Below are 27509 nucleotides of genomic sequence, written 5' to 3'. Positions count from 1 at the left end.
CCTGCCAATTCTACGGTATTTTTTGCAGTTCTTTGTATTACCCAGTTATTACTAATATTTTAACCTACTGAATTTTGAAACGTTTTCTTTAGCATTCTGCAGAGCAGCTTAGGAGCAATCGTGCAGCTCAGTGCGTATCCACAATCTCTGCCCACACACTGAAGGGCAAACTCTTGGATTGTTTCATCTCTTTTTGGAGAAATTATGTTCAAGTCTGGTATTTACACTTACTGAGTGCGAAGTAACAGCATAGCAGAGCAAGCAGCCATTTGTTGTGCTGCTCTGTTATTTATTGCCCAATTTGGATAACAGATAATTGCAAATCTCTCAAAGAAGTGGAACTTAACCAACAATATTTTAAACAATATTTTCCTTACTTAACTTATGTGGTGATAATCTGGAGTTACTTTTTCTGATGTACATCACACCATAAGTACTGTTTGGATGCTTGTGGATGCAATGGTTTGGGGAAAAAAACAAGCCATTTCCCAAGATAAATTGGGACCTCAATAGTGAGCAAAGCAAACTTTTTCCAACTTAATTCACTCCCTCAATAAATACTCATTGGGACGAGTATAGAGGAAAAATGAATGTGAGGCCACTGTAACATGTATTTCACTCATGTCCTATGTTTTCTGTTATGCATTACACAACTAGAATTTTTTAAAACTCTTAGCTGATTTGTTACTGTTTTAATACTGACATACATTTGAAAAAGGAATAAAAACTCCATATAAAATATTTTGGACTTGCTATGTATGAACATCCCTACTAAACTTGTAAATGTCTTACTATAAACAACTATAAACAATTTTATTTCACTGACACGAAGGAGAATATTTCCTTTGCCTTTAGTGGTCTATGGCTTGGCTTAAAGTACTTCAAAAGGAAAGTTATGTGGTAGATGTTTCTGCATTTGCTGTAAAGCAAAGACGCTTTAAAATAATTTTCTCTTTAATTATTTTTTTTTTACACAGTGTGCAACCAGTACTAATATTTACTTTGTTTGAACAGTGTAAGAACTGTTCTGTCAATTAGCTACAAGAGGACAATATTAAATCTTTATGTTATGTTGTACTATCCTACTCAATATACCCTACGAACAAAGCAGCTTAGAGAAATGACTGATGTGAATCTGGCAAAACTTTCATATTTTGAAAAGCCTTGGTTAAGTTGCTAGTACTTCACATTTTTAAAATGAAATAAATTTTATATAAACTTTCACAGAGTCCCACAGCAAGTCAAAATTAGGATGACAAGTCTATTTTGCATATTTTGGCAAGAATATTAAAATATTTTTTTCCTGCATGTGTCAAATCATTGTCAAGATAAGCACAAGAATAAATACTAAGCTAAAAATATAAAAGATGCAACTATCACCAAGAGTTAATATGGTTACTATTTTTTAAAGCTGTATTTGTAATTAGTCTTGCACTTAGATATCCAAGTTATTGGCTCAAAGCATACATTATCCTATGCCTGGCATAAACACTATGCAAAATTTATCGCTCTCCTCCTGTTATTTTAAGATTTAAACTCTGATTTTGAAGTTAATTCTAAAAAATACTTCAAACGTCTTTATGTTAATTATGGCTCAGCTTTTTCAGTTTGACTTTTGGTTTCTATTAATATTTTGTTTTTCCTCCTTCCGCCCCCCATTATTTAAAAAATAATTATGCATTAATAATTTTCAAACCAGCTTCATTATTGTCTCCATTTTTACCAATTATTACAAATTTGCAACTCTTTCTGTGTTAGAACTTCTAAATCTTGTATTAATATTGAAGTCTCATTAGATGGGAACATATCATTGATCTTGTTTTCCAAATGCAGAAATAAAAGCAAGAGGAGCTTAAGTGGATTTCCAAATTCATAAATTGACTAAGTGGACATGTATAATACCATAATGAATTCCACATTTTTCTGTGTTCTTGAGATAATGAGGGTATGTGATGAGCTGATCATCCCTTGTTTGTGGAACAGTTCATTCCCTCTTATTTCTGCATTGCACAAGGGAAACAAGCACTGAATGTCCAATTTCTAAGTAAAAGAAAGGAAAAACCCATAAAGCCATCAGTTCTGTATTTCAGACCACATTACAACTTACAGCAGTATTGGTTTAGATAGTCAAAATTTAAAAACGGGGTTTTTTTTAAAAACAAAACAAAAATCCAAATCTTTTTTGTCAGCATAACTGCATACAATTTGGAGCACTTTCATATTCATGGCATAAAGCTTTCCAGTGTTAAAACCCACTGAAATATATACATATTATGCTTTGTTTAAAAAGCAATGTGGGACTTTTTTCCCCTCGGCCCTCTGCTTTTTCTTTTTTTATCTCCTCACCCTTTCTCATATTTGTCTTCAAAGTACTCTTTGCTCATTTTGTTAGATATAAATGAAATAACATCGTATCTCTCACCACAATTCTTTCAAATTACAACCTTCTGTGATGGCATTTTAAACTCTAATATACTCTTACATACAGTCAAAAGAAACTTTGTGAAAACATTTTAAGAAATTAATCCAATTACTTCTCCATTAGAAGCAGATTCAGCATTTCTTGTAAGACACATTTATTTGCCTAGGGACCGTACTTTAGCTTGTGGAATGACTTACTATTAACATGGAGTGACTTGAGAAAGACATCACTGTTCCCAAATGGGACATGGATCACACCATGACAACTTAGCAGCTGGTGGGAGTCCAGCAAAATTACTCTTTTGACAAGTAAATCAGGACTGGAAATACACTGAGAAACCCCCATCCTAATATGGATGGGAAAGAGAAGTGTAAGGCTTGTGATTTCTTGCACAGACCACGTTCCTAAATACAAAGCAGTCTTCCCAGTTCTCCACCTCTTTGCTTTATTTAATCAGAATACGAAGATCAGCCACCACCAATGTACTGAATCCAGGTTAGTAAATGGAAGAGATGGTGGCACCTGTCCCAGAACTCATGAGCAGTTAAGGAAACTACACTGTTATATATTGTTTCCAGATAAATTGATATCTTCACAGCCTAAATCAGTCCCACCACTTGCACCCCCACTTCCATACTATCTGTGTTCTCAGTGTACAAAAAAATGCAGCTAGAAGCATGTGAATTAGAATTGTAGAATTATAGAATAATTTGGGTTGGAAAGGACCTCTAAGAGATCATATAGTCCAACTCCCTTACAGTAATCATGGACACCCTCAACTAGGTCAGGTTGCTCAGAGTCTTGTCAAGCCTCACCTTGAGTATCTCCACAGAGGAGGCCTCAATTACCTCCCTGGGCAACCTGTTCCATTTTTCCAGTCCCCTTATGGTAAAGAACTTTTTCCTAACATCCAATCTAAATCTAATTTAAAACCATTGCCCCTCATCCTATCACTACAGGCCCTTGCAAACAGTCCATCTCCAGCCTTCCTGTAGGCCCCCTTCAAGTACAGCTGCTATTAGGTCTCCCCAGAGCCTTCTTTTCTCCAGGCTGAACAACCTCAGCTCCCTCAGCTTGTCTTTGTAGGAGAGGTGTTCCAGCCCCCTGATCATTTTTGTAGCCCTTCTCTGTACCTGCTCCATCGGATCCATGTCTTTCCTGTATTGAGGGCTTCAGAGCTGGATGCAATACTCCAGGTGAGGTCTTACCAGAGCAAAGTGGCAGAATCACCTCTCTTGATCTGCTGGCCATGCCCCTTTGATGTAGCCCAGAACGCAATTGGCCTTTTGGGCCACAAGTGCGCACTGTTGGCTCACATCCAGCTCTCATCCATCAGCACCTCCAAGCCCTTTTCGGCAGGGCTGCTTTCTACAGTGGCATTCCCAAGCCCGCACTGATAATGCGGATTGTTCCGACCCAGGTGCAGGACCCTGCACTTGATCTTCAAATGTACTTTGAAACAAACTGTAGTCAATTCAGTAATGAAACACAGTTAGCACTGAAATGCTGCCACAGTGTGTACATTGTACCCCACAGTGAAATTAGTGGGCTTAAGGCCCTTTAATAGCATCAGGAAATTAATTTCTGAGCAGTATTTTCTCATACTTGGAAGGACTGAAGAGCCTACCTCACCCAAGAATTCAGTTCTGTGAGGCAGAATGGTTTTCTTGTTTTCTGAACACTCAGATAAGATTGTGAAGGGGTAGGTACTAGTTTACTGCCCTAGGTTACTGCACATTTAGGAGCAGATCTTGGGGGTCACGACAGTGCACTTAGGATGCAGACTGTTCTTTGGGTCACCACTAACTTAGACAAAAAGCCATCACTTTTAGAATACATACAAATGATTCCTGAAGGGTTACCTTATGTCAAGTCAAATCAATGAGGATAGTCCAGCCACAGCTTGGTATCAATCAAGGTATCTTGGTATCTACCTCTTGAACCAGGATAAGTTCCTAGACAAGCTTGTGCAGAAGCCACTGTTAAAGGTCAGAAGCTCGAGGCATCATGTCTCCTGGAGCAACCTAGCTCTCTCAGTGTCTCTGCTACTGTAAGCTAGCCTTACTCGTGTATTTCTTTAGCTATTGGAGTGTATTGCTCTAACAATCCCACCAACAGACATTATTTATGATGTCAGATTTTTCTGGCATCTTATCTATGCAAGAAGAATTCGTATTTTACTGTTTAACACCTTCTTCAGACTTATTTTAAGACTATGAGATTGTGAGCAGCAAGACTCTTTGTGATGAGTACCAGCAGTGCTCACCACCAAAGAAAAACTTTGCTATAGCTCTCACATTTATTTACCATTAAGAGATACATTTTTCTGCTCTTCAGAAAGGAAAGCTCCCTGTTGGCCTTATCGTGGTTTATGCTCTTCCGCAGTGAGAGAGAGAGAGAGGGAACTTCCCTCCTTCCCCAGCATCCCAGGCAGGAAGGGTTGGATGACTGTATGAAAGTGGGCAGAAAGCAATGCAAGACTCAGCAGGCAGCAAGGCTGGGTGTTTCCAGAGAGGAGCACAGAGCTGTCACAGTTCTACAAAATGAGCAAGGAAGAGTTTTTAGGAACCAGAGACAATTTGCTAGAGTGCTTGTTGCAGAACAGAAAGCCACCAAGAGTTGCTTGACTGAAATCAAGATTGGGGAAAAGAACATCTTTGCAAAGATTCATTGGACTGGAAGATGATCTGTAATCAGTCCTTTTTTTTAATCCAAAGAAGACAAATTCTTCTACTGCAAATGCTCACTGTTCTGCTCTGGTTTTCAGTGAAAGATTGCTCAGAGGCAGTGCTTTTCTGGTGGTTCAGATGCTCACCTAAAAGAAACAGCAAAAGACAAATACCTAAAGCCCTATCTGATTCACGGTCCCATGTGATCAGCTATGTGAAATCTAGATTCTCTTGTAGGAAGAGACTTCCAACTTTATGAAAGTGCACAATATTAATAATACATTGCTTAGCCTGGTTAGTTTTTTGGAGACAGACCATGTTTCAGGCTTTTGGAGGTTTTACAGATGATGGTGACACATGGTAATTCTAACATGGCTTTGATTTGGGGCATTATTAAAGCCTCTTTACTATTTATTTAATGTGCTTGAATCTATTCTACAATGAGGAAAAAATAGAGGTCAAAACCAAATCAAACTTATTGAACATATCTCAAGGAAGGAAAGCAGGTCAGTGTGATGGTCTCAATGGCATGCACAAACTCAGAAGTAGAACTGCCCAATGCTTTTTTCAAACAAAAATTGCTACTTCACTATCATACAGAAACACATGGAGTAAAATTTCAACCAACAAAAAACACAAAAAAATTAAGGAAGGTATTTTTGCTTATTTAGAGACTTTTAATTTATTTAAAGATAAAAATAAAAGGGGAATAAAACGAAGCCATTTCCAGACCAGGCATCCTGGAAGCTAACAACTGATCCTGTATCAATGAGTCATGTAAGAACAAGGGTCTCTTTTTTCCTTTCTGAAGGAAATACAAATTCCTTATGATGTAGAAACGTTTGTGATGTGATTAATTACTTCCTCAGACAGGTATTGCTTGTAGCCCTGCATAAAAAGGAAATAACTGCAACTCCTTTCTCAGAAAAAATTTAACCAAGTAGTCTCACATGAAGAAAATATTTTATGTCTATGCCCTTAAAAGTTCAGACTCAACAAGAGAGTGGAAGTGGAACCAAAATTTCCAAGTAAATAAGACTGTAAGATGCAGTTAAAAGAAAACATGGACATTTTCTCGTCATAAGTAGTGAGTATATGAGTGTGGTGTGGATAAAACAACTGCGGTATACAGTGCTAAATGGACAACAAAGTTTAATTCTCTAAAATAATTTGGGAGCCTCAGGAAGTAGAAAAGGATTGAGAAGAGGAATACACCAAAGCTTCCTTCCAAATGAGAGGGACAAAGTCCCACAGCATGATCAGTAAGTGCATTATTAGGCAAAGATAAACACATTTTCTTTTATTTATGGAAATACTATGTCTTATTTCTGTCCTCTTAAGGTCAAGAATTGGTGGAAGTTTCTGGGGAAAAAAAAATAAAAAAAAAAAAGCTTCTTATAAACATAGTGCAGGTAAGAAATCTAACTAGTGTTCAGGTGAAGCACAATAAGGATTACTTTACTTTGGCTACCTGTGAGAACCAGCTGTATGAAAAGGTACCGGCAAAATTTCTGTTCTTCTGGAAGAGAAGCTCCAAGAAGAGTATCTGACCTTACAGTGCCACAGGCTTCATGTGCTCATCCTGCTGAGAATGGTAATAATAAGGCAGAAAACAGGCTGAGCTCTTTATGCTAACAGGATTATCTGATTTTTCTCTAAATACAGGGTTGACTTCACTACAGCCCTGCATCAATACAATGAAAAAAAATGGTATTACAAGTAAGAAAACATGTTTCTTCAGGTAGAACACTGAAAAGGTACCGTTTGAAGAAGATGCACCACATTGCCATTGGAATTACAATCAATATATGCATTTTCAGATCCCAGAACGGTGTTTGGGCCTATAGTTTAAGTGACAAAGTATGATAAAAACGTGAGCTAACAAGTTGCTAGAAATTCTGCCATTACAATCTGGGATTGTAAATCATTTCCATTAAATCATTTCCATAGCACCAACATGACAGAAAACATTCTCCAAAGATAACAATAGCCCTCTGCATTTCAGTCAAACGTTTAATCTCTTGAGGGGAGGATGAGATGGGCATATGGATTGAATAAGCTTTAAAATTATTTTTTATGTAGTCCTGTAACCTTGCTATCCCTTCCCAGAATCCGAAGTATTAACTCACACAAGGATGCCTGTCTAACAGACTTACATTCATAGGTAAACCAAGTGAACAGATAATAACAGGATTTTTCTGGTCCTTTCTAAAATACACTTATATTTGGGCAGTAATTACAATAAATTTTACCTTTAGGTGTTGGAATTGGTCTCTCGAGTCCATCTGCATGACCTATGGGGTCATTTGGATCTGGAATTTCCATTTCACCTAAGGAAAAATAAATAAATTGTTGAATTGAGGTTCTGAGTCACTATGTCTCTTTAATACGGTTACAACCATGAATTCAGCAAACTCATTCAGTCCAGATCGTAACTCCAATGCATCACACAAGAGACACCTACTAGTAAGGTCAGGATGTATCCATTGTGTAACAGTTTACCTTGTGAACTTGCCTTCTGCTTGGCAAATATGAACAGCTTTAAAAACTACTTTCCTGCTCTTACCAGAATAAAATTCATTCAGTTTTACAAAGAACAGAAACATTGCCCAGGAAAAAAATAATAGGTTTATCGACATCTGTTAAAACATGGCATAAATTTGCTGTTGAAGTTACATTACAGTTCTTCAGATTCTCTTTCTGGATGTCAAACGCATTGCCTCTGCTGACTTTCTTACCCCGTTCTCAGATACATCCCTGAAAATATGCCCCACAAATGAAAACATAATAACCATTAGACAACTGTTCCAAATACATACAATCTGCATGCCTTCCTTGTTTGTGTTTAACAAAATAGAGCAAGCTAGAAGCAGAATTTAGCCAGCAGTTGCTGTGAGCAGACCGTACTCCCATGTTCCTCTGCTTTTGCAGACCTTAAAAAAGTCTGACCATTAGAACACAGGAGTTTAGTCAATCCACTTTCCCTTTTGAAATTATGATGCTGTGAAGAACAGAGCTATGCTCATGAAACAGATCAAGCACTAGGGATGTTTTTATTAAAACAGATTCTCAAATGATATCCCCCATATTTTTGTCTTGCCTAATTTACGTTCAGTTATTTAAATTCCTTGTGACCTCGGCATATCACGAAGTGAGCATACAAATCTAAGTTCATCAGAATTCACAACGAAAGACTGGGGTTTTGCTGTAGGTTTTTGTCAGGGGTGTACATAATGATGTTTTGGGTAAAATGAAGCTAGGGGAAAAGCTCTCCCTCTTTCCTTTGTCCCCACTCCCTTTCCTTCAGACTAAACCCTACTCTGATTGGAAGCCACACTGATGAAACATAAGTAACCCCACCCTTATTTTCCACTACATTATGAAAGAAGAAAAAGGAAAAAAATAACTATATTTTATTTTTCCTTTTACTCATTATTTGAGAACAGAAAACATTAGACACAGAAATCACAGACATCCTCTACCTTAGGTATGAAAGAATTTATTTTGTCCCAATATTGTCACTTTGTCACTACATCTTGCCCTTGATCTCTCACTGCTTGAGGTTCCTAGGCTGGCAGCAATACTGATTCTACTTCAGTTGTGTCTCATTCTCAGACACACAAACTAGAGTGATGGCTGAAGACACTGCTGTACTGCTGGTAAGACACAGTCTTTCAAATTTGAACAACTAAGGCTCGAATAGATGTCATCTTCCACCATTCCCAGCATTGGCCAATAGAAATTACAGATATTCTTCATCTGAAGACTGAATAATTGGGGATGGATGGCCAAAGAAAAGCCCAGAAAGGACAAGAAGCTGTTAGAAGAAGACTGGAGGTGACCCACAAAGATGATCAGAGGGCTGGAGCACCTCTCCTATGAAGTCAGGCTGAGAGAACTGGGGTGCTCAGCCTGGAGAAAAGGACACTCCAGACCTTATAGTGGCCTTCTAGTACCTGAAGAGGGCCTATAAGAAAGCTGGAGAAGAGCTTTTTAGGTCATGATAGGACAATAAATAGTTTTAAACTGGAAGAGCGTAGATTTAGGTTAAACATTAGGAAGAAATTCTCTAGTGCAAGTGTGATGAGACACTGGAACAGATTTCCCAGAGGAGTTGTGGATGCACCCTCCCTGGAAGTGTTCAAGGCCAGGTTGGATGGGGCTTTGAGCAACCTGGTCTAGCTGTTCCAGAGGTTCTACTAGAGGTGTGCCTGCCCATATCAGGGTAGTTGGAACTAGATGATCTTTAAGGTCCCTTTGAACTCAAATCATTCTATGATTCTTTGATAAAAAGTCCAACCATTACCTTGCATGCTACTAAACCATGTCTCTAAGTACAATATCTTCATGTCTTTTAAATATCTCCCAGGATGGTGACTCAATCATTCCCCTGGGCAACTTGTTCCAATGCTTAGCAACCTTTCAATGGAGACATTTTTCCTAATACCCAATCTAAACCTCCTCTGGTCCAATTTCTCTTGTCCTGTCACTTGCTAATTGGGAGAAAAGACCAATTCCCCTGCTACGACATCCCTTCAGGTAGTTGTAAAGAGAGGTGAAGTCTCCCCTCGGCCTTCTTTTCTCCAGACTGTATAACTCATGTTCCCTCAGATGCTTATCATAAGACTTATTCTCTAGACTCTTCACCCACTTTAAAGCTTTTCAAAACAAAGATATTTTTTATGTATGACATTTTAATGCGTTTGATGAGTTTTGATGATGATGCCAAACTGCATGGTGAAATCAACATGCTAGAGGGAAGGGATGCCATCCAGAGAGCCCTAAACAGCCTTGAGAAGTGGGCTTGTGCAAACTGCATTAAGTTCAACAAGACTAAGTGCAAGGTTCTGAACCTGAGTGGAGGCAATCCCATGCATGAATACAGGTTGGGAGGAGAAAGGATTGAGGACAGCCCTAAGGAGAGGGACTTGAGGGGTGTGGGGGGAGGGGGGAAGCGAGGGGGATTAATAAAGAGCATCTACTATTTGGTTTAATTGCTGGGCCAGTGTTAAACCATGACACACATTTAGTAGGAATTCCAACCTTGAACTCTAGAATCTCTGTACAAAAGAACTTAAAACCAGAAACTGGAAGCATGGGAACCAATATGAAGCATTAAGTTTTTTACATAATCAATTATTCTGGATCAGATAACCAAATAAAACATTTTCCTCTGGAGTAAAACAGAATTTAGAAATCCTGCTGTTAGGAGCTTCAAGGAGAAGCTGTGTATCCCTGTTGAATATTATTCTCAGTGTATTCTGATTTTGCATTAATAACTTAGTACAGATTTCATGCTAGGTCTAAAAGACTGAAGTATCAATCTTGTTTGAAGACAACTCTATTCCTGTCAGCCTCTGATTTTTAATTCATGTCACATTTCCTCCTTTGTTTATTCAAAATTTCAGTAAGGGTATCCTACTTTTTACTTTTCTTCTTCCTACTCCACTTTCTTCTGGAAACACTTTTGTATATTTTTTACTGTCTGAAGGGGAGAGAAATTCTTAAGGTAACTTTAGTTGCCCAGCTTTCAGTGTTAGTCTTGATCACTACACAGGTATCTCTAGAAAAAATGCAACTGTTCATTAAACTGATTTTAGATGCAACTGGATAGTCGCCTATTTTTTCATATCTAATGCAATTAGAGCATTGTCAAACAATGCTAAGAGAAAAGATAGACTTGTGAAACAGAAATCTGGCAGAAAAACAGCAACCCACGGAATTGTTGTTATTAAAAACTGATAAGGAGAGAAATGCTCATTTTAACATTACATGTGATATTATCAACTCACACTGGTAAGTAATATGCTAACTAGCATGCTACTACATAAATACATAGCTAATTGAAGACAAATCAATCACCATGGCATCTGGAAAGTGTCTCTGTGAACATATCCACCCTGGTGTATAAGGAACCCCACAGCAGGCTAGGCAGCTGTGCAGGTATGTACAGAAAATGTCTGCTCAAGCATGCACAGTCAAGCCTGAAAGAGTTCCTAGCAGAGGGCTTTGGGTGGCCCAGATGTTCCTGGCATGGCAAATACAAAAAAGAAAGGGTTAAAGGGTATACAGGCTATTAAACTCAAGGCTACTAACAAAAGTGAAGCAGACAGGGGAGGAGAGTAAAGGCAGAGCTGTATGAGAATAATGGAGACACAAGGAAATCTGTTCAGACCTAATTAATTCATAGAAATCCTATGTGAGTAAGGAACTCCTGAGCTCAGAATGGCTGGCGGCTAGGGAAGTACCCAGCATAAAGTATACTGAGTATGGCACTCAGTGATATTAAGTGTATTCCTACACTTTTATTTCAGCATCTCCTTTTTCTCAAGCCCCAAGAGCCAAAGCTTACATGTATCTCTCGTCTGCTCCTGTAACCTACATTTTTCACTTCCATATATTCTCTGCTCAGACATTCAATGTGTTGCTTATTTCTAAACACCTACCTCTTAAATTTATGTTTGCAGTGATAGTGTGAGGGAGAAAAGATCACCAGTGTCTGCCCTTTGTGCATATTGCATGACCAGACAGGACTAACCAGCAACTCTGCCTGAATACCAATAGCCAGTGTGGGACACTGCATGTGCCTGATGTGCTACATGTCAGATTCCTAGGAATATCCCTCTTATCGGGGATGACACAGTGAAGTAAAACGCTAATGCTGTAAATAGTACCTCTTTTAAACTGCTCACCTCCACAACAGATAATTTCTTAACTTTTCAGGGCAATAAAGCAAGCTATTTCAATTTAAGAAAAATCTCAAGTCCAAAAAAGAAATAATATTTTTTTTAAAATTCCATATTTCTGCTGTTCAAAATGTTCCTCTGACTTACTACAGTAAAATGCTTAGGTTTCACAGATCATTCATTACTTGAGACTTAATTGCAATAAACAGATTTCAAAATGCTCATGGCCATAAGCAAACATCAAACCAACACATTAATCTTCATTAAAAAGCCAGTCATAAGGAGGCAGTTTTCATAATTGACAACAGGGACAAGCCAAGGCCTCAGCCTCACACAGGAAGAGAGTAACAAAGTCAAATATTTTCAGCCGGAGTGGGCCTGATTAATTTAGAGTAGTTAAGGGCTGGCTGATAAAATGCCATGCAAAGTTAATAACTGTCTTTCAGTTCTCGGATAGCACAGATGAGATCTTAAAAGATGGGAAATTGCACAGATAGTTCCCATTATTTATTAAAAAGGGTAAAAAAAGGGAAAAAGGAGTGCCAAAGAATTATAGACCCATCAGTTTAACATCAATTCCTGGAAAAACAGAGGAACAAAGAGGTTTTTTTGCAGTATTTACAATACAGCAGGGAAATGTGTAATAACCAGTACAGAAGCCAACATTGAAATTGCTTACATGAATCATAACTGAACATAAGTCAACAATCTCAAGCTATTGCAAACAGGGCAAACATCATACCGGGACACAAAAGTAGTAGTAGGAATTCTTCTAGTCTACTCCATGCTAGGAGGGTCCTTGAGTACTTTCTTTTGTATTCCATGTCAAGATACTTGTGGGTCAAACGGAGACACAACTAGTGCCATGAGGATGGTCTACCAAACATGAGCAACAAAAAAAAAAAAAAAAAAAATTAATGACTGTTATACCTGCTTAGTCTGAAGGAGACCAGGCATGCACTGCGAACTGGCATTCTTGAAACATGCAGGTCTCAGAAAATTAAAACTTTCCAGGGTGGTAGATAAGATAACCATCTATTCCATGTGACACTGCACAGATACAACCAGTGCTTCTTTTCCCCTGCTGAAACAGGAACTCCTAAGATCTTTCGTAAAACCATCCCTCTACATTGTATCTTAAATCCCAAAGCTTACAAATGAATTCTCCAACACAAACAATTGCACATAGATACAGTGAGGTAATCTGCAGATTTTTTTCAGACACTCCTACCATTTAGCAATAAGCTTGTTCCTGGAGCTGAAGCTATTTTCAGATTAAACAGCAGTATGCTTCCTATGGCTGTAACCTTTTACTCATGTTCTGACTTTCTTCTAATAACATAAAACTCCTAAACTCCCTCTCTTCAGTCTAATACCCTCAATATTCTGTTCTTTTCTTCATAAAACTTTGTTGACCTTCTGTCAATTACTAACCTCTGGAGCTCCCAAACAAAGGCCCCACTGTGCCCTTTGATTCAGCTGCCAATCTGATTGCTTTGGCTGGGGGAGGTAGGCTGCTTGGGTTGCTGAATTAGGGCCTTTCATTGAAATGTCTCTTTTCCAACACCTGCAGCCCCTGGCAACCAATTGCAGAGTGAGCTTGCAGACCTGTAAAGGGTAGTGAATAGTTTACAAAAGATGCAGTTTGTAGCATAAAATCAGCGTGTCCCCTTCGTACTTACGGAAGATAAGAATCTCCACAGTACACGTTTCTTAATTGCTTCAGCTTCATATAAAAATAGCTGAAGGTGGGGGAAATAACCTGCACTTTTTGTTGCAGTCACTGTGAAAACTGTCAACTCTAAAAAACAGAAATTTGTTATCAGCTTGCTTTCAGCTTGCAAAGCATACTGTTCACAGGATAGTATGTTAACTACTTGATTTAAATGTATTCTTTACCCATCAAAAATTCTTTTATATTACTTTTAGCTGAATTCATAGTAATAAAAAGCTCTCACTATGAGACCATTATAAAGTGTTTTTCTATCCCTGCTCTGCTATAATGTCAAAATAACATTAAGTAAGTATATCTAAAACAAAACCAATACCAATACCAGGCTGCAAGACACAGAGTCTTCAGAAAGCTACTGGAAAACATAAGCAAGAAATCCTTTACAAGAAGGGGGGTTGAGTTATACAGAATAAATTCCCACAGTTGATAAGTATGCCTTATTGAAACACGTCTTGTTCCACTAGTGTAAATTTTTTCTCTCTTTTGATTTTTTTTATTTTGCCTATAGTAATAGCTATATTTAAATGGTTTTATTTTAGTAAATATCAGGAATAACAGTCTGTTGCAAATTGTTGAACTACACTAGGGCACAGAAGGCAGATCTGATGTTCATAGTGTGTAGAAATGCTTCACTGTTTGCTTTGGACAGAAAATTTATCATTGATTTAAAATAAAATCCAAACATACATAAATGCTAAACAAGTTTTATTCATCACAGTGACACCTCATTTCTCAAACACGTCTTAACAGATATTCAGAATTCTGTATTTTGTCATCCTTTTGTCAATTAAATGCATAACAGAGTATTCCCATTGCATTTTTCTCTGTTACTGTGAATGCACATTGCATTAATCTGTTATTGTGAATGTTTCTGCTCACAGACTGGTACGAGATAAGACTAGTTGTCTGTTTTGAAAAACTAGTGAACTGCATGATGAAAAGTTTGCTTCACAAATTTCACAAGGTTCCTGCAGGGACTTCATCCTTTATTAAAACAATCCCTACTAACCTACCATCAAACCACTCTAAAACAACAACAACAGAAATCAGCTGGCCACCAGCACAAAACCACTGGGAAGGAATGTTTCTTGGTTTCCACACAGAGCTGCAATGAACCTCCAAAACAGAAAAACTACACAAAATTAAATTTATCTTAGCCATCAGCCTGGTGCCTCGCCAAGTACTGTGAAGTCAGGGTAGAAAGAACAAAATCAGATAATGTATTAAAATAGTATTTCCTGGGTTCAAAACATACTTGAATGACTACGTTGATTTATTGTAATGCCTTATCCTGCTAACTCATATTTTACATTAATGAGTTGAATTTTCAATTGCACTGTTAGCCTTCACTCTTTCATTATAAAGCCCTCATCATTGAGTTTATCAGTCAAATAACTTAAATCCTTCCTCCTGCATTTTATATTTGCCTCTTAAAAAGAAAGCTCAGAAATGTTGCGAGACAAACGAAAGATTAAAATTAATTCATATTGTATTCCTAGAGGAACCTTCATTAAGAGCTGTTGCAACATTATTATAAAACAAGCAGCACTCATGCAAAAGAAGCCACTAATTTTCAGTCACCGTTTTCAGTACACAACAAAATTCTGAAGATTATAACCTCTGAATTACAAACTATTCTATTAATTTACAGGAAAAAAATCCCTCTTTTGTAAAAATTACAATAAAGTTTGTCTCCTTTTATTTTACAACACAGCATAGAGGTCATTAAACAGGAATTGACCATGCGCAAAGGAATACCCAAATCCCATTTTCTGTTCTTAGGACTTTCAGAAAAGTCCTGGCCAAGTAAACTTGGGCCAGATTGCTAAAAACATTTGATACCACAAAATGCAGACAGATGTCTACCAGGATGTACAAAAGCATGTGGGCACCTAAAAATCTCCTAAATCACCTACATATCTCTTACTCCTTTGTCCCTCAGTTGCCCAGAGGCTGAGAGGAGGAAAGGTTAGCACACTGATGTGCTTCTTGGTGCAGCTGCATGAGTGTTTGAGTCAGCACAAGGATGGGAGAAGCATTTGGAGAAAGAAACTGGGGCAGGAAAGGGCATGAGGAAGGTTTTTGATGACTGTGGTGATTTATGCCATTTCCAATTTGTCACAGAATTACAGACTTAAAATTTAATCCTGGACACCTTAGAGTCACTACAGACAGCTAGCTTTGCTCCTAGTAAAACAAGGCAGAAATCAAAGTACTTTTTGGAAACAAATTAAGACATTAATTATGCCAATAAAACAGTTCTGAATGTTTAATAAGTAAGAATGAACTCCACATTATTCAGAGCAGAAAAATACTTTAGGTTTTTTAACCTACAAATACATTTCAAGGTAATTTCTAATTTAGCAACAATGGAACTAAGCTATCATAAACATAGCTTTTCTGTACAACTGTATATTCAACAGTTAAGACAAAATAGAAAGGATATTAAACAGGCCTTGGACCGTGGAAAAAACTAAGTCATTCTGCTTTTCATAACAAATAATCCTTGTTAATGCACTATGCACGAAAAAAAAAAAAAAAAGTAAAACAATTCTGGATATATTCCAAAGCTCTTCATCACCTCAGCTCTAAAATCTCAGTTTAAATACAACCCATAGAGGCTCCAAACAGACCTGTAGTAACCTAGAGAACACCAAGCAACATGATAATTATCCATGGCATTATTACATGATTGATTATTTTATTGCTTCTGGCTGAGAAAACAAAATAGACTCAAGCAAAAAGTTGAAAATAATCATGATTTATGAGTGTAACACTCCATCAACCGAGTTAAACAATGATTTGCACAGTGCTCTTTTTTCTTTTCTGGAAAATAACTTAGAATCCAAAAATTCCAGTCTTGTTTGCAGCCTTAGGCTGAAATCTAACACTCCAATTCAGAAAAACACTCTTACTCAGACAGATACCTGAAAATGGGCTTATTTCTTAGCACACTGTTAAATGCTTTCCTATATTTGTAACTAAAAACAATGTTAATCTCCCTCAGGTGGTAATATAAAATGAACATAGATCAGATGTGAGTGTAAAAGAATACAGTACAAGCTGCCATAACATACTCTAATGATTATTCTGGCAGGATTGACAACTACTGGCAGTGGAATCGCTACGGACACTGAACAACTACAGGCAGTGGAACTATTTTAAGTGTAAACAAATCTTCCTACAGATTGTAGGTTTCCCTCTCTTTTTCAAAAGCAGGAATTGTAGCAACAGTCTTCGAAGATTACAGTTACATCCAGTGAGAGTAAACACCATGCTTGTGTTAATCAGAGCATTTTTGGAATGGTTAAAATTTCTTATAGGAATGTTTTTTATATCATCATGACAGAAAGGATACAGTGGAGACCAATGAATAATTGATTCTCAGATCCTAGTACCTGATACTAAACACCAATTTGAGAAACCTGGGCACCCAGGCAAGAGATCTGGGTTACTGATATTGTAAGAAACCAAGACTGCTGAAAGGGATGATAGGGTAACAATCACCTTTAAATAAAATCATTAAATTGATGCCCAGGTACTTTCCTATCTCCAAACGTCACAATTTTTTAAAAGATCCAAGTAGATGCAAAACTATGCTTCTGGCTATTTGGAGCTCCACCTCCCACCTGCGATTTGCCTCCTGTAAGTCCTATTAAAATATGATTTTAAAAACTTATGCTGCTAATATGTTAACACCTAATACTACGTCCAAAGAGAAGCAGCTGCTCATTAGTCAAAATTATTTCTTACCACAGGCTTTACTCATGACCAATTGGAATAAAGTCAAAAGCAATAGATTCAATTCTAAGAGAGAGTGAAGTTTTTTTCAGTGCAAAGTGTCTTGTCTCTAGATCAAATACTTAAAATTCTCAATTTTCTACTGAAACTCCTCTTCATAATAAATAATTAACTATACCAACTATGGTTGGTATACACAGAAATAAAAGTCTAATTCCTTTCTTCCACTAACAGTTCAGCTTGTACTGATAACTGTGGAGTACGTATGGAGCAAGTAAGTCAGTGTGCAGGCAGAGTGGCCAGGCAGGTCTCCAGCATTCCTTGCACTCCTGAATCAAACGCTGTTGGTTGCTGAACATCGCTGTGTGAGTGCATCTGTGCACATGCACATTTGCCTAGGTCTGTAGAAAATGGAGGACAAATACAGGAAATTATGCCAGGATGCAAAGGAAACTAACACCGGATCTATATTTTAGCCATTGAAAATGCAAAGCAGTTATTCTAACTGAAAGTTTATAAGCTTTGTTATAGCTTTGTTTTAGCAGTTTTTCTAAAATTCACTGTTAGCTATATGGATTTATTTATTTATTTATTTAAATAGCATTAATAATAAATATTTATATTTTCTCACTTGAAAGAAAATATCTAAACCACACAATATTTCTGCTAATGAGCAATTTGTCCAGTTTAGATAAGAAAATTTTTTTCTTCCTTCTCTAACACCTGTTTTACTTCTTGGATTGCAAATGAATGCATCTAGTGGTGCTGTAATGAGTTGCTTTCTTGGAAAGAAATTCTGTTTGTCCTGTTGTTTAAATTGCCATTGCTGCTACAGGTTTTAAAAAATAAACAAGCAAACAAACAAACAACTCAGATGTAAAAATGGACTTTGATACAGTTGCTTTTTGTTATTTGTCTGTAATTAACAGAGCCAAGAAACATTTTTCTGCATTAAAAGAGAGTGGGAAATTATTTGCTTATACTCCTCTCAAAAACAGTAATAAAAAAAGAGTAGAGTTCCTGAGGTGGAAAAATGAGCATGCAGAGTGCTTCCAGATGTGGGTACATGACATCTTCAGTGTCTGAACAGTGAAAGAACAAAATGAAAACCTGGTCACAGTGCCACTGGCATTAGCCAACAAGGCTGTTGCCAAATGAAACAGTGATGTATAAGACACTTTGTCTGCCATACCTAAGTGCATGCAAAGCAAGGACCACCTTCCCTCACCCGCTGGTGCAGAGGATGGCAGGGAATGCTCTCACTAGCAGGCAGGCTCAAAGCACTTGGCACTTGATAGGGATTTCTGGAGCTTCTGCTATAATTTCTCATTCTTCAGTTTAATGATTGTAACATGCTAACTAGAAGATCACCCTTACCCATTATATTACAACTTTGCTTCAGCAGCAACCCTCAAGGCTTCTACATTGCCATTTTAATGAGTTTTGAAAGTGACATGCAATACTGCCTCTTGGCAGTACATCTTTAAAGTTGTATCTTCCCACTGAAGAGCTCTGAATCTTGCATTTTTAAAATCATATCTTGCGAACAACAAAATTTCTCACCTTTTTTTGACTGTAATAGCAGAACTCAACTTTTTGTTCAACACATGGAACAGATCTGGATCTGCATCATCAAAAAATACTGTGGATATAAACCACTGTTTTCATTACATGGGAGAAACAACACACAAAACATAATTTTAGAAAGCAAGGCTAACTCATGGCACTGAGCCATGACCTCAGCCTCTTATGTATTGAAAAAATCTTGTCTGAATGTCACATACAACCACAGCTGACACTTCATAGATGTGTCAAGAGAAAAATACCCACCTGAAGCAAATCTTTTTCTTTTAACATATGCAACAAAAAAGCTCATGTCTGTGAGTAAATTTGTGCAGTCATAATCATACATCATAGTGGAACAAGCTGTGTGGAAGTAGCAGCATTTATTGCTGGAAAACTGGTTGATTCCACCTCTGAGGTGCAGAGAGTGCAAAAGGCAACAGCCTTTTGTAGCTGCAACTACTAAACATGCTGGTCTTAATTCTTAACACTTCTAAAACATAATACTGATCCTTCAGCTTTGGGATGGAAAAAGATTATGTTTTCAGGAAGAGAACGTTCTTCACAGTGAGCATTAAATTTGAGACATATTTGTATTCTGTTTTCATAAATTTTATGAGGTTTCAACATTTCAAAATATACATAGCAGGTATTCTGCTCCTATCCAGATGTTACTCTTGTATTAGATTATATATTTATATTCCCTTGTAACCACTGTTTACTTACTCAGAGTGGACAAACTGTGGTTTTCATTAGCCTTAAGCAAATATTTGCACAGGTATTACTTGTGTTATACATTACCATAAAGTTTTGCAAGCAAAAGCCAACCATGCCAATCTAAATGTCCTCACTTACGAACTTTTTGTAATGAGTGTAAGCAATTGTTAAGTAAATTGTTCTAAAGGTATAAGCAGTTGCCTTCATGTTAGTCACAGACAGCATTAAAACTGAAGTATAGAAAAAGACTGCTAACTCTAAGAAGCAGGAGAGGATGCTAGAACCAGAATACATCAGTATACAACACAGCAGCCAAAGCAGACATTACAGCAGAGAATAATATAAAGAAATTACACTTTAGATACTTGTAGGTATTTAAAATTTTGATGCTTCATTTGAACTTTCCCATGCTGTGTGATGGGCATGGAAGTGATGTGTACATTGTTGATGCTCACTGAACAACAGAAAGACAGGAAACTCCTGAGGTTAACAGGCAACTTTTAAAATGCAAATTCACAGAATCACAGAATTACTGAGGCTTGAAAAGACCTCTCAGATCATCTAGTCCAGCCTATGATCTAATACTACCACACTGGTAGACCATGGCACTAAGTGCCACAGCGAGCCCTTCCTTAAACACCTCCTGGGATATTGACTCCACTACTTCCCTGGGCAGTCCATTCCAATGCCTGATGACCCTCTCCATGAGGAGTGCTCTCTGATACCCAACCTAAACCTCCCTTCAGGCTATGCCCCCTTGTCCTGTTACCAGTTGCCTGGCAGAAGACCCTGACCCACACCTACAACCTCCCTTCAAGTAGTTGTAGAGTGAAAACATCCACCCTGAGTCTCCTCCAGGCTAAACAACCCCAATGCCCTCAGCTTCTCCTCTTAAGACTTTCCCCTAAGTCTCTTCACAGACACCATGTCAAAGGCTTTGCTGAAATCTAGGTACGCCACAGCCTCCCCTTCATCCACTAGGTGGATCACCCAGTCGTAGAAGGAGATGAGACTGGTCAGGAGATGAGATTGGTCAGGCAGGACCTTTCTTTCCTAGCTCATGTTGGCTGGGGCTGATCCCCTGGTTGTCTTCTACATGCTGCTTGATGTCATTCAGGATGATCTGCTCCAAAACCTTGCCATGCACCAAGGTCAGGCTGACAAGTCTATAGTTCCACAGATCCTCCTTCCAGCCCTTCTTGTTTCTTCTCAATACTGGGTGTATTCTAAAATACTGTGTTTCCCCTTTAATTTCTGTGGTACTAAAACATAATTTCAATTTATGCTTTCCATCCTTGCTTGCACATGTAGTTAAACTACTTTCCCTGCATTATATGAATTTCCCAGGTCTGGATGGTGCAGAGCTGAGAAGACAATTACCATCCTGTTCTGCACTACTGCGCCGTAATCTGTGATATTTTGCGTATCAGCTAATTCAGAAAGGAAACTGACAGACATGAGGAAAACAGCAGTCTTAGCTCAATATACGCAGATCAGAGGTTCAGTCAAGACTGAAAGGAGTCAGGCAGTAGGAGTGTCAACAGCAGACCAATGTGGAAGAGGGGAGTTCACTACAGTTCAAGACACTTGGATGGAAAGATGACTTTAAGCAGAGTTCCCGTCTTCTCACTCATCCGACTATTTTGCTGTACACACTATTCAGTGTGAGAGGTGCCAAAGCTAATGTGGGTGATTAGAAAAGAATGTGCTAATGAAGTTACCTTGTTTACTACAGGGAAGGATGGAAAAGCACTGGAACAACACCACGGAAGAATACTGGACCTTGGTGTGAGGAACCTAGGAGGGTCTTGCGGGCGGACCCTGGGAGGGCGGGGGGGGGGGGGGGGGGGGGGGGGGGAGGAGGGGGGGAGGTGAGAAATAAATAAGAGTATAAATAGGACTTTTCAGAGAACTGAAGCTTGTCAGACGAGTAAGTTGTGAGTCGGTGCGTTAGCGGCACAAATGGCGCTAGATTAAAAGCAGATGGCAGTCTGCACCGGTGGTTGAACTAAAAAGGAATGGAAAATAATCGGTGCACCGTTGGATTACCTCTGCTGGGCAGAAGGTGAGCAACCAAACTAGAGATGGGGAATTCTCTTACGGCAAAACAGGAAGGTGTTCTGATAGTGCTTAGACACACATTGGAAAAACAAGGTCGGGGCTTACGACACTACAGTCCTGAGGCAGTTGCTTCTATGGGCCAAGGAGCAGGAGCCCTCTTTAAACTCGCAGAAGGTACATGATTCTGAAGTATGGGACAGAATCGGAGCCGATTATGGGGCTTAGCAACGCGCCATGATAAGAGCGCCACTACATTGCTGGGACCGCGGCTTTCCGAAGCCTAAAAGATCTGCGTGGGCTCCAAGCCTTCTAACTGTCTGCTCCGTGGAGTCGTAAAGAGTTAACTTGCTACAGCCTGACGAGGCTGCAGTTTCGAAATGTGACACCGACCCTATTCAGACACGGCATCGGTCTGTCCCCATCGTGGCGTCGGCCTCACCGGAGACGCCGTCGGAGTTTTTTCCTTCTGATCCGGGAGGGATCCCGGCGGGAAGGGAGGGCGCGTCCCCGGGAGACGAGCGCTGGGACGCCTCGCAAAATGGCGGCGCTCTCGCACGTGGCGCCCTCAGCCTGGAGCAGATGAGGAACTCACGTGCCGCGGTAGCTCGCGCTGCAGGCGGTGTGCGGCAGTGCTGTGACGTCAGAGGTTTCCTCTGCTGCTTGCAGCGCAGAGCGGAGCCGGAGGGGCGAGAGGTGCCGCCGTCCGGCGGAGGCGGAGGGACCCGGGTAGGAGTGGGGAGACGATGAGTGAACCCCAGCCCTCCAGCAGGTCCTCTCCGAGCGGGGCGGAGCAGGAGGAGCCGAACACAGGCGGAGAGCCCGAGGCGTTCGCATCCTGCGGCCCAGGCGCCCCGGCACTGTGCAGCGCCAGCCCCACCGGGTATCAGCGGAGCGGCGTTGCGGCGGCGACGGCCAGAGCGGAGACAGCAGAGGCGAGGACTCGGGAGTTGCCCAAACTTTAATGAGGGAGGGATGCTCTCAGCATCCTCGGCGCAAGCTGCCATTCCACCTGAGAGGCTTGTTCGGCTCGCTGGACTGGCCCTGAAGGCCTTCTGTAACATCCAGAGGCCTGGGATGCCCTGTAACATCGCCGCCGCCTTACATCAATACGGGTTTTTTAATAGGGGCTGTTCGTGCACAGTGCACCGCAGCCCGGTTCGGGTGAATCAGTGGCCCCTACTAAAGGAGAAGCTGCATCGTCCCTGATCCTTAGTTTCTGAGCAGCTGCATGCAGGGCACATTGTTGCTTTCTGTGAGCCCCTGGAATACTCTGGTCTGTGTGATTCAAAGGAAGATTGGGAAGTGGAGGCTGTTACAGGACCTACCCCGTGTGAGTGCGGTAATAGAACCCACTGGGGCGTAGCAACCTGGCTTGCCCTCCCACAGTGGTACCGCCGGAGTGGTCTCCAGTAATCATTGATCTGGAAGAGTGCTCCTTTACAATTCCCTTGTACTCAGGATGCTCCATGTTTTGCCTTTCCAGTTCCCTCCATAAATGCCTTGGCTCCTCCTGATGGGTCCTGCCTCAAGGAATGCGTAATAGCCCTATCTGTCTGTGGCTTGTTGCCAAAATACTTGCTCCCATACGTTTGTAACAAGTGCCAAGTGCTTGTTATAATTTATCATTATAACACTTATAATATATCATTATATGGATGATAACCTTGATAGCAGCAAAACAACAAAAACAAGTAGATGATGTTCTTGCAATTACTGCCAGTGTGCAAGCAGTAGGGCTGCCTGTGGCACCTGAAAAATGTGGCTCCATGGCAGTATCTTGGTTGAAGGATACAAAATCAAACCATCACTCCACAGAAAATGAAAATTAAAGCAAGTGTGAAACTTACAGCAAGTGTGTAGACTCAGTGACCTTCAAAGACTGCTGGAAACTATTAATTGCATCAGGCCTCCTTTAGGGATCACCACAGAAGATACCCATCCTCTGTGTTTTCATTAATAAAAGGCAATCCAGATTTAGCATCACCCCGATCATTGACCCGTGAAATGCAACAAGCTTTAAATAAGACCTCCAGCAGCAGTTTCTACTCAGCAGGCCCATTGTGTTATTGAAGGAACACCTGTTTTGCTTTTGTTTATTATCATCATTCTGCTGGCTTCTGTTGTTGAACCTAAAAATTTGAATTTGAAAAGGGGTGGAAACTTTTTTGTAAAATTGTTAAGGGGAGTTTCTATGTTGGGAGGTTTCATTCTATTGATATTTGTTTACCGTTAGTTTGTATTAGCTTGTGCTATTAATAAGCTTGCTAAAACAAGAAAGGCGAAAATGTGGCGGGTGGCAAAGTTAATGTGGGTGATTAGAAAGAAATGTGCTGATGAAGTCACCTTGTTTACTAGAAGGAAGGGTGACAAAGCACAGGAAAAACACCAGAAAAGTACTGGACCTTGGTGGGAGGAATCTGGGAGGGTCTTGCAGGTGGACCCTGGGGAGTGATTCAGAGTATAAAAAGGACCCTCAGATGAATGAAGTTTGTCTTAGGAAGGGTCACTTGTGAGTCTGAATTCAGTGCCACAATTCAACGTTAATATGACACCAACAGTTTTTTTCCCATTAAAAGCATAGATTTCTCTTATGAAATAAGCCCAGTTGGTTGAGTTCAACTTGACAGAACTCCACAGCAATAGAAATAATTATGTGACAGCTGCCTGGGGGCTCAGCCTCATTTATAGTAAGTGACATTTACATGACAAAAGATTACCATAAAATTAGCAACCACTAGATACCTTTCCTAGCAGTCTCAGACATGCCATCATTAAAGTGGAAAGATGTAATCTATCATGGTACCAAAGATTAGGAGAGTTTATTCCATCTGCCACCAGTTTCATGAAAGCAGAGCTTTTTTTTCTCTGGAATCAAGAGATAATTTCTCTGCACTTATCTTTTTAAATTCTTGTTATTTACAACATTACTTTCTTTGTGAGCATCCAGCTCTTCATCCTTACCCTTAGGAGGTATGTGAGAATCTACCTCTTTCCTGCCACATCTTTGCAGAATACCTGCATTGGGTAGCAGTTACTGTGTTACTGAAGGTACAGTTTAGTTTTCCTGCTCCGTATGCATTTTATAGTGCTTTGAAAAGTGACTTAAGGAATTCTGTTCAAAGCACCAGGTAGGATGCTATCCACAACCTCACCATTACCTCTCTGTAGCACTGAGGAAAATCCATCTTTGAAAAGAGCAGAGTTGTTACTTGCATGTGCTGCACTATCACTAGATACGAAATTCAGAATACACCAAGAAAAAGCTGCTCTGGATCTTCTGCTGCAACTACTACTTACAGCATCTTAGGTTTTCTACAAAGGAGATAACATGAAAAAGACTGGATGATTTACAGTCCTGTTCTGTCAGTGCAGATAAGATCTGGTCTAAGATCTAAAACAAAACAACTCTTGTTTTACTCTGGAAATGGCTTCTCAGATATTTATAACTATGACCCAGAAAGCCAACCAACTGATGTATTGCCCCCAACCTTGTTATTCTTGTCTGGATTGTTTTTCTCTGCTCTGTTACTCAATGATGTCTTGTATCTGAAATACTTAACTTCATCCATTTGATTAGTTCCAAATTTCACATCTCACTCAGAAATTAAAGGGTAGATCAATTTAATATCTAGTACTGCAATTCTTCCATGGTTAACAGCTGTCAATAGGATTTTCAAAAATGAACAATAACAGATAAATTCCTTAATTGGCACACATCCCTTTTCTGTTCTACAAAATGGCAAAAAGAAAAATTAAGTGATAATGACAAAGAAGGAGATTCATAGACTGCAACAGTCAGATTTAAGGAATACACATCTATTTCTACAGCACAGCAACTCAACTTACAGTAGTCACAGAAAGACTGAATTCCCTTACCATAATTCTACCACCTACCTTCTATCTATCACCTTTCATGAGAGAAAGGATACTGCAAAATTTCAGTCACTTCGTTTGGCAGGATTTTGTGGAACTACCAAGAAAAAAAAATGAACATATATACTGTATAATGATACTGTAACAAGGTTTTTAAGCAGATTGGAACTGACCTTCAAATGGCCTGAGTCATAAATTGGTAATTCTTAGTGGACTTTATTGTGTAGTTTGACTTGAGCAAGATCCTCTTGGTGCTTTAGCTAATATAAAAGACTGCATCACACTTTCACAGAATCATAGATTTAGTAGGTTGGAAAAGATCAAAGATCATAAAGTTCAACTGTTAACACCACCGTGCCCAAAAAAACCTGTCCTGAAGCGTTGCATCTTACAGGTATTCCAAACACCTCCAGGGACGGTGACTCCACCGCTCTCTGAGAATCCTGTGCCAGTGCCAAAGGAAAATGTTCCTAATATCCAGTCTAATTCTCCCCTAGTGCAACTAGAGGCATTTTTAATGCATTTTTCTTCTCAGTTAAAGAATATAACACTCAACATCACTGTTAGTGCTAGCATATCATGCAAGTATGACATTAGTAAGGTTAACAAAAAATGTAGTTATGTCATACAAAAGTATGTTTGATAAACTATATTGAGCATAATATTTTATTACAGAATACAAATATGATAAAATTGCTGTAGTTTTTTCACATTCTAGTGATAAGACATTCAAAAGAAGTTGCTTAGGTGCTGTAATGGTTAACATGATACAAAAAAAGTAATGTGAAGCCTTAATATTGCTATTTTCCTCCCCTACTGTTTGTAAGAGAGATCTTGGGGACACTGGGCACAGCTAGGCAAAGAGCAACAGGATCAGATGTAGTTAATACTGATCACACTTCAGTCAACTAGAATATAAAAAAGGATAATCAAAATTTAAGACTTGGAGACTAAATTATAATTCAGTAGCAATAGGAATGAAATTATTCAGTGTTAGCTCAGCTGTATTTACTCACAGTATTTCACAGTACTAGACTGCAATTTTATGAGGGGTTCTGATACTTTAATTGTGGGAAATCTTTTCAAAAGTAAAAGTTCTGCAAAACCAAGCTGCAGGCAAGCCAGGCAAAAAAACTCTTCTGTTTGTACTTCTGATTCCTTAGCCATGGTTGAAGTCACTAAGCATTATTTTTTAATGATATAAATATATCATTAATATAATAAATATAATTAAGGAATTCTGATAATCAAAACAATTTTCCAGACCAGCTTCTTAGAAAAAACACACTGGGTAACACTGGGTAGCTTTTTTTGTTAAGTTGGGAGAGTGTATGAATAAACACAATTTGTAATACACACCCCTGCAGTCTTTGCAGCCTGAGTTAACCACAGAAGTGACAGAGTTGTTTCCCTTCCCTGCATGTGCTGCAGCAGGGCAGCAACACTGCCAACATACTTCTTGGCATTTTCCAGCCCTCCTGCCTGGAGCTGCAGTTCCCCCAGGTAGGCTGCAGAAAGCTTCCCAATGGCAGGCATGAGACAAATTGTTATTAGCAAGCTTTGTCTTTTCTATGTGTACTGTAAGGCTTGCTGCTGATGGAAATGAAGAATCGAAGGGGTACCACTACCACACTGACCACAGCTTGTGCAAACAATATCGGAAGTTGCTGCATACCATTCAGAAAAATTACAAAAATCCCTAATACCACTAGAATTAATAAATCCATTAATTTGTTTATTTTTCTCTTCCCACTTCCATTTCCCCACTTATCTCTTCTTTTCCTAGAGGAATGAAGTGGCAATCCTTAGGTGGCAATCCTTACCCCAGGGTAGTAAGAAACAGCAGAGTTGATTGCTGTGAGGAGTGTCACTATTGTATTGCAGTAAGCAGCTAAGAGCAGTTTAATCATAGTTGGAAAAAAAAATGAGCATTTTTATGGAGAAAAAAACCCCAAACAGCCTTATGAACTGAAAGAGATAACTGTGAGTGCTTCAAAATTGAGAGCTAAGAAGAGCACCTTACTTAAAATGGAACCTGGGTAGTT

General features: G+C 39.2%; 1 protein-coding gene across 1 annotated transcript in view; it reads right to left on the bottom strand.

The window, feature by feature from the left end:
* ROR2 (receptor tyrosine kinase like orphan receptor 2) overlaps window positions 1-27509 on the bottom strand; it is a 159555-nt gene that overhangs the window by 40799 nt on the left and 91247 nt on the right. Inside the window, exon 2 of the mRNA XM_030467332.1 lies at window positions 7344-7421. Coding sequence (XP_030323192.1) covers window positions 7344-7421 — 78 coding nt within the window. The remainder of the gene's footprint in view (window positions 1-7343; window positions 7422-27509) is intronic.

This window comes from Calypte anna, chromosome Z (assembly GCF_003957555.1).
Source record: "Calypte anna isolate BGI_N300 chromosome Z, bCalAnn1_v1.p, whole genome shotgun sequence".
Lineage (NCBI taxonomy): Eukaryota > Metazoa > Chordata > Aves > Apodiformes > Trochilidae > Calypte > Calypte anna.
Note: the sequence above shows the minus strand (reverse complement) of the source record. Positions and strands in the feature narration are given on the sequence as shown.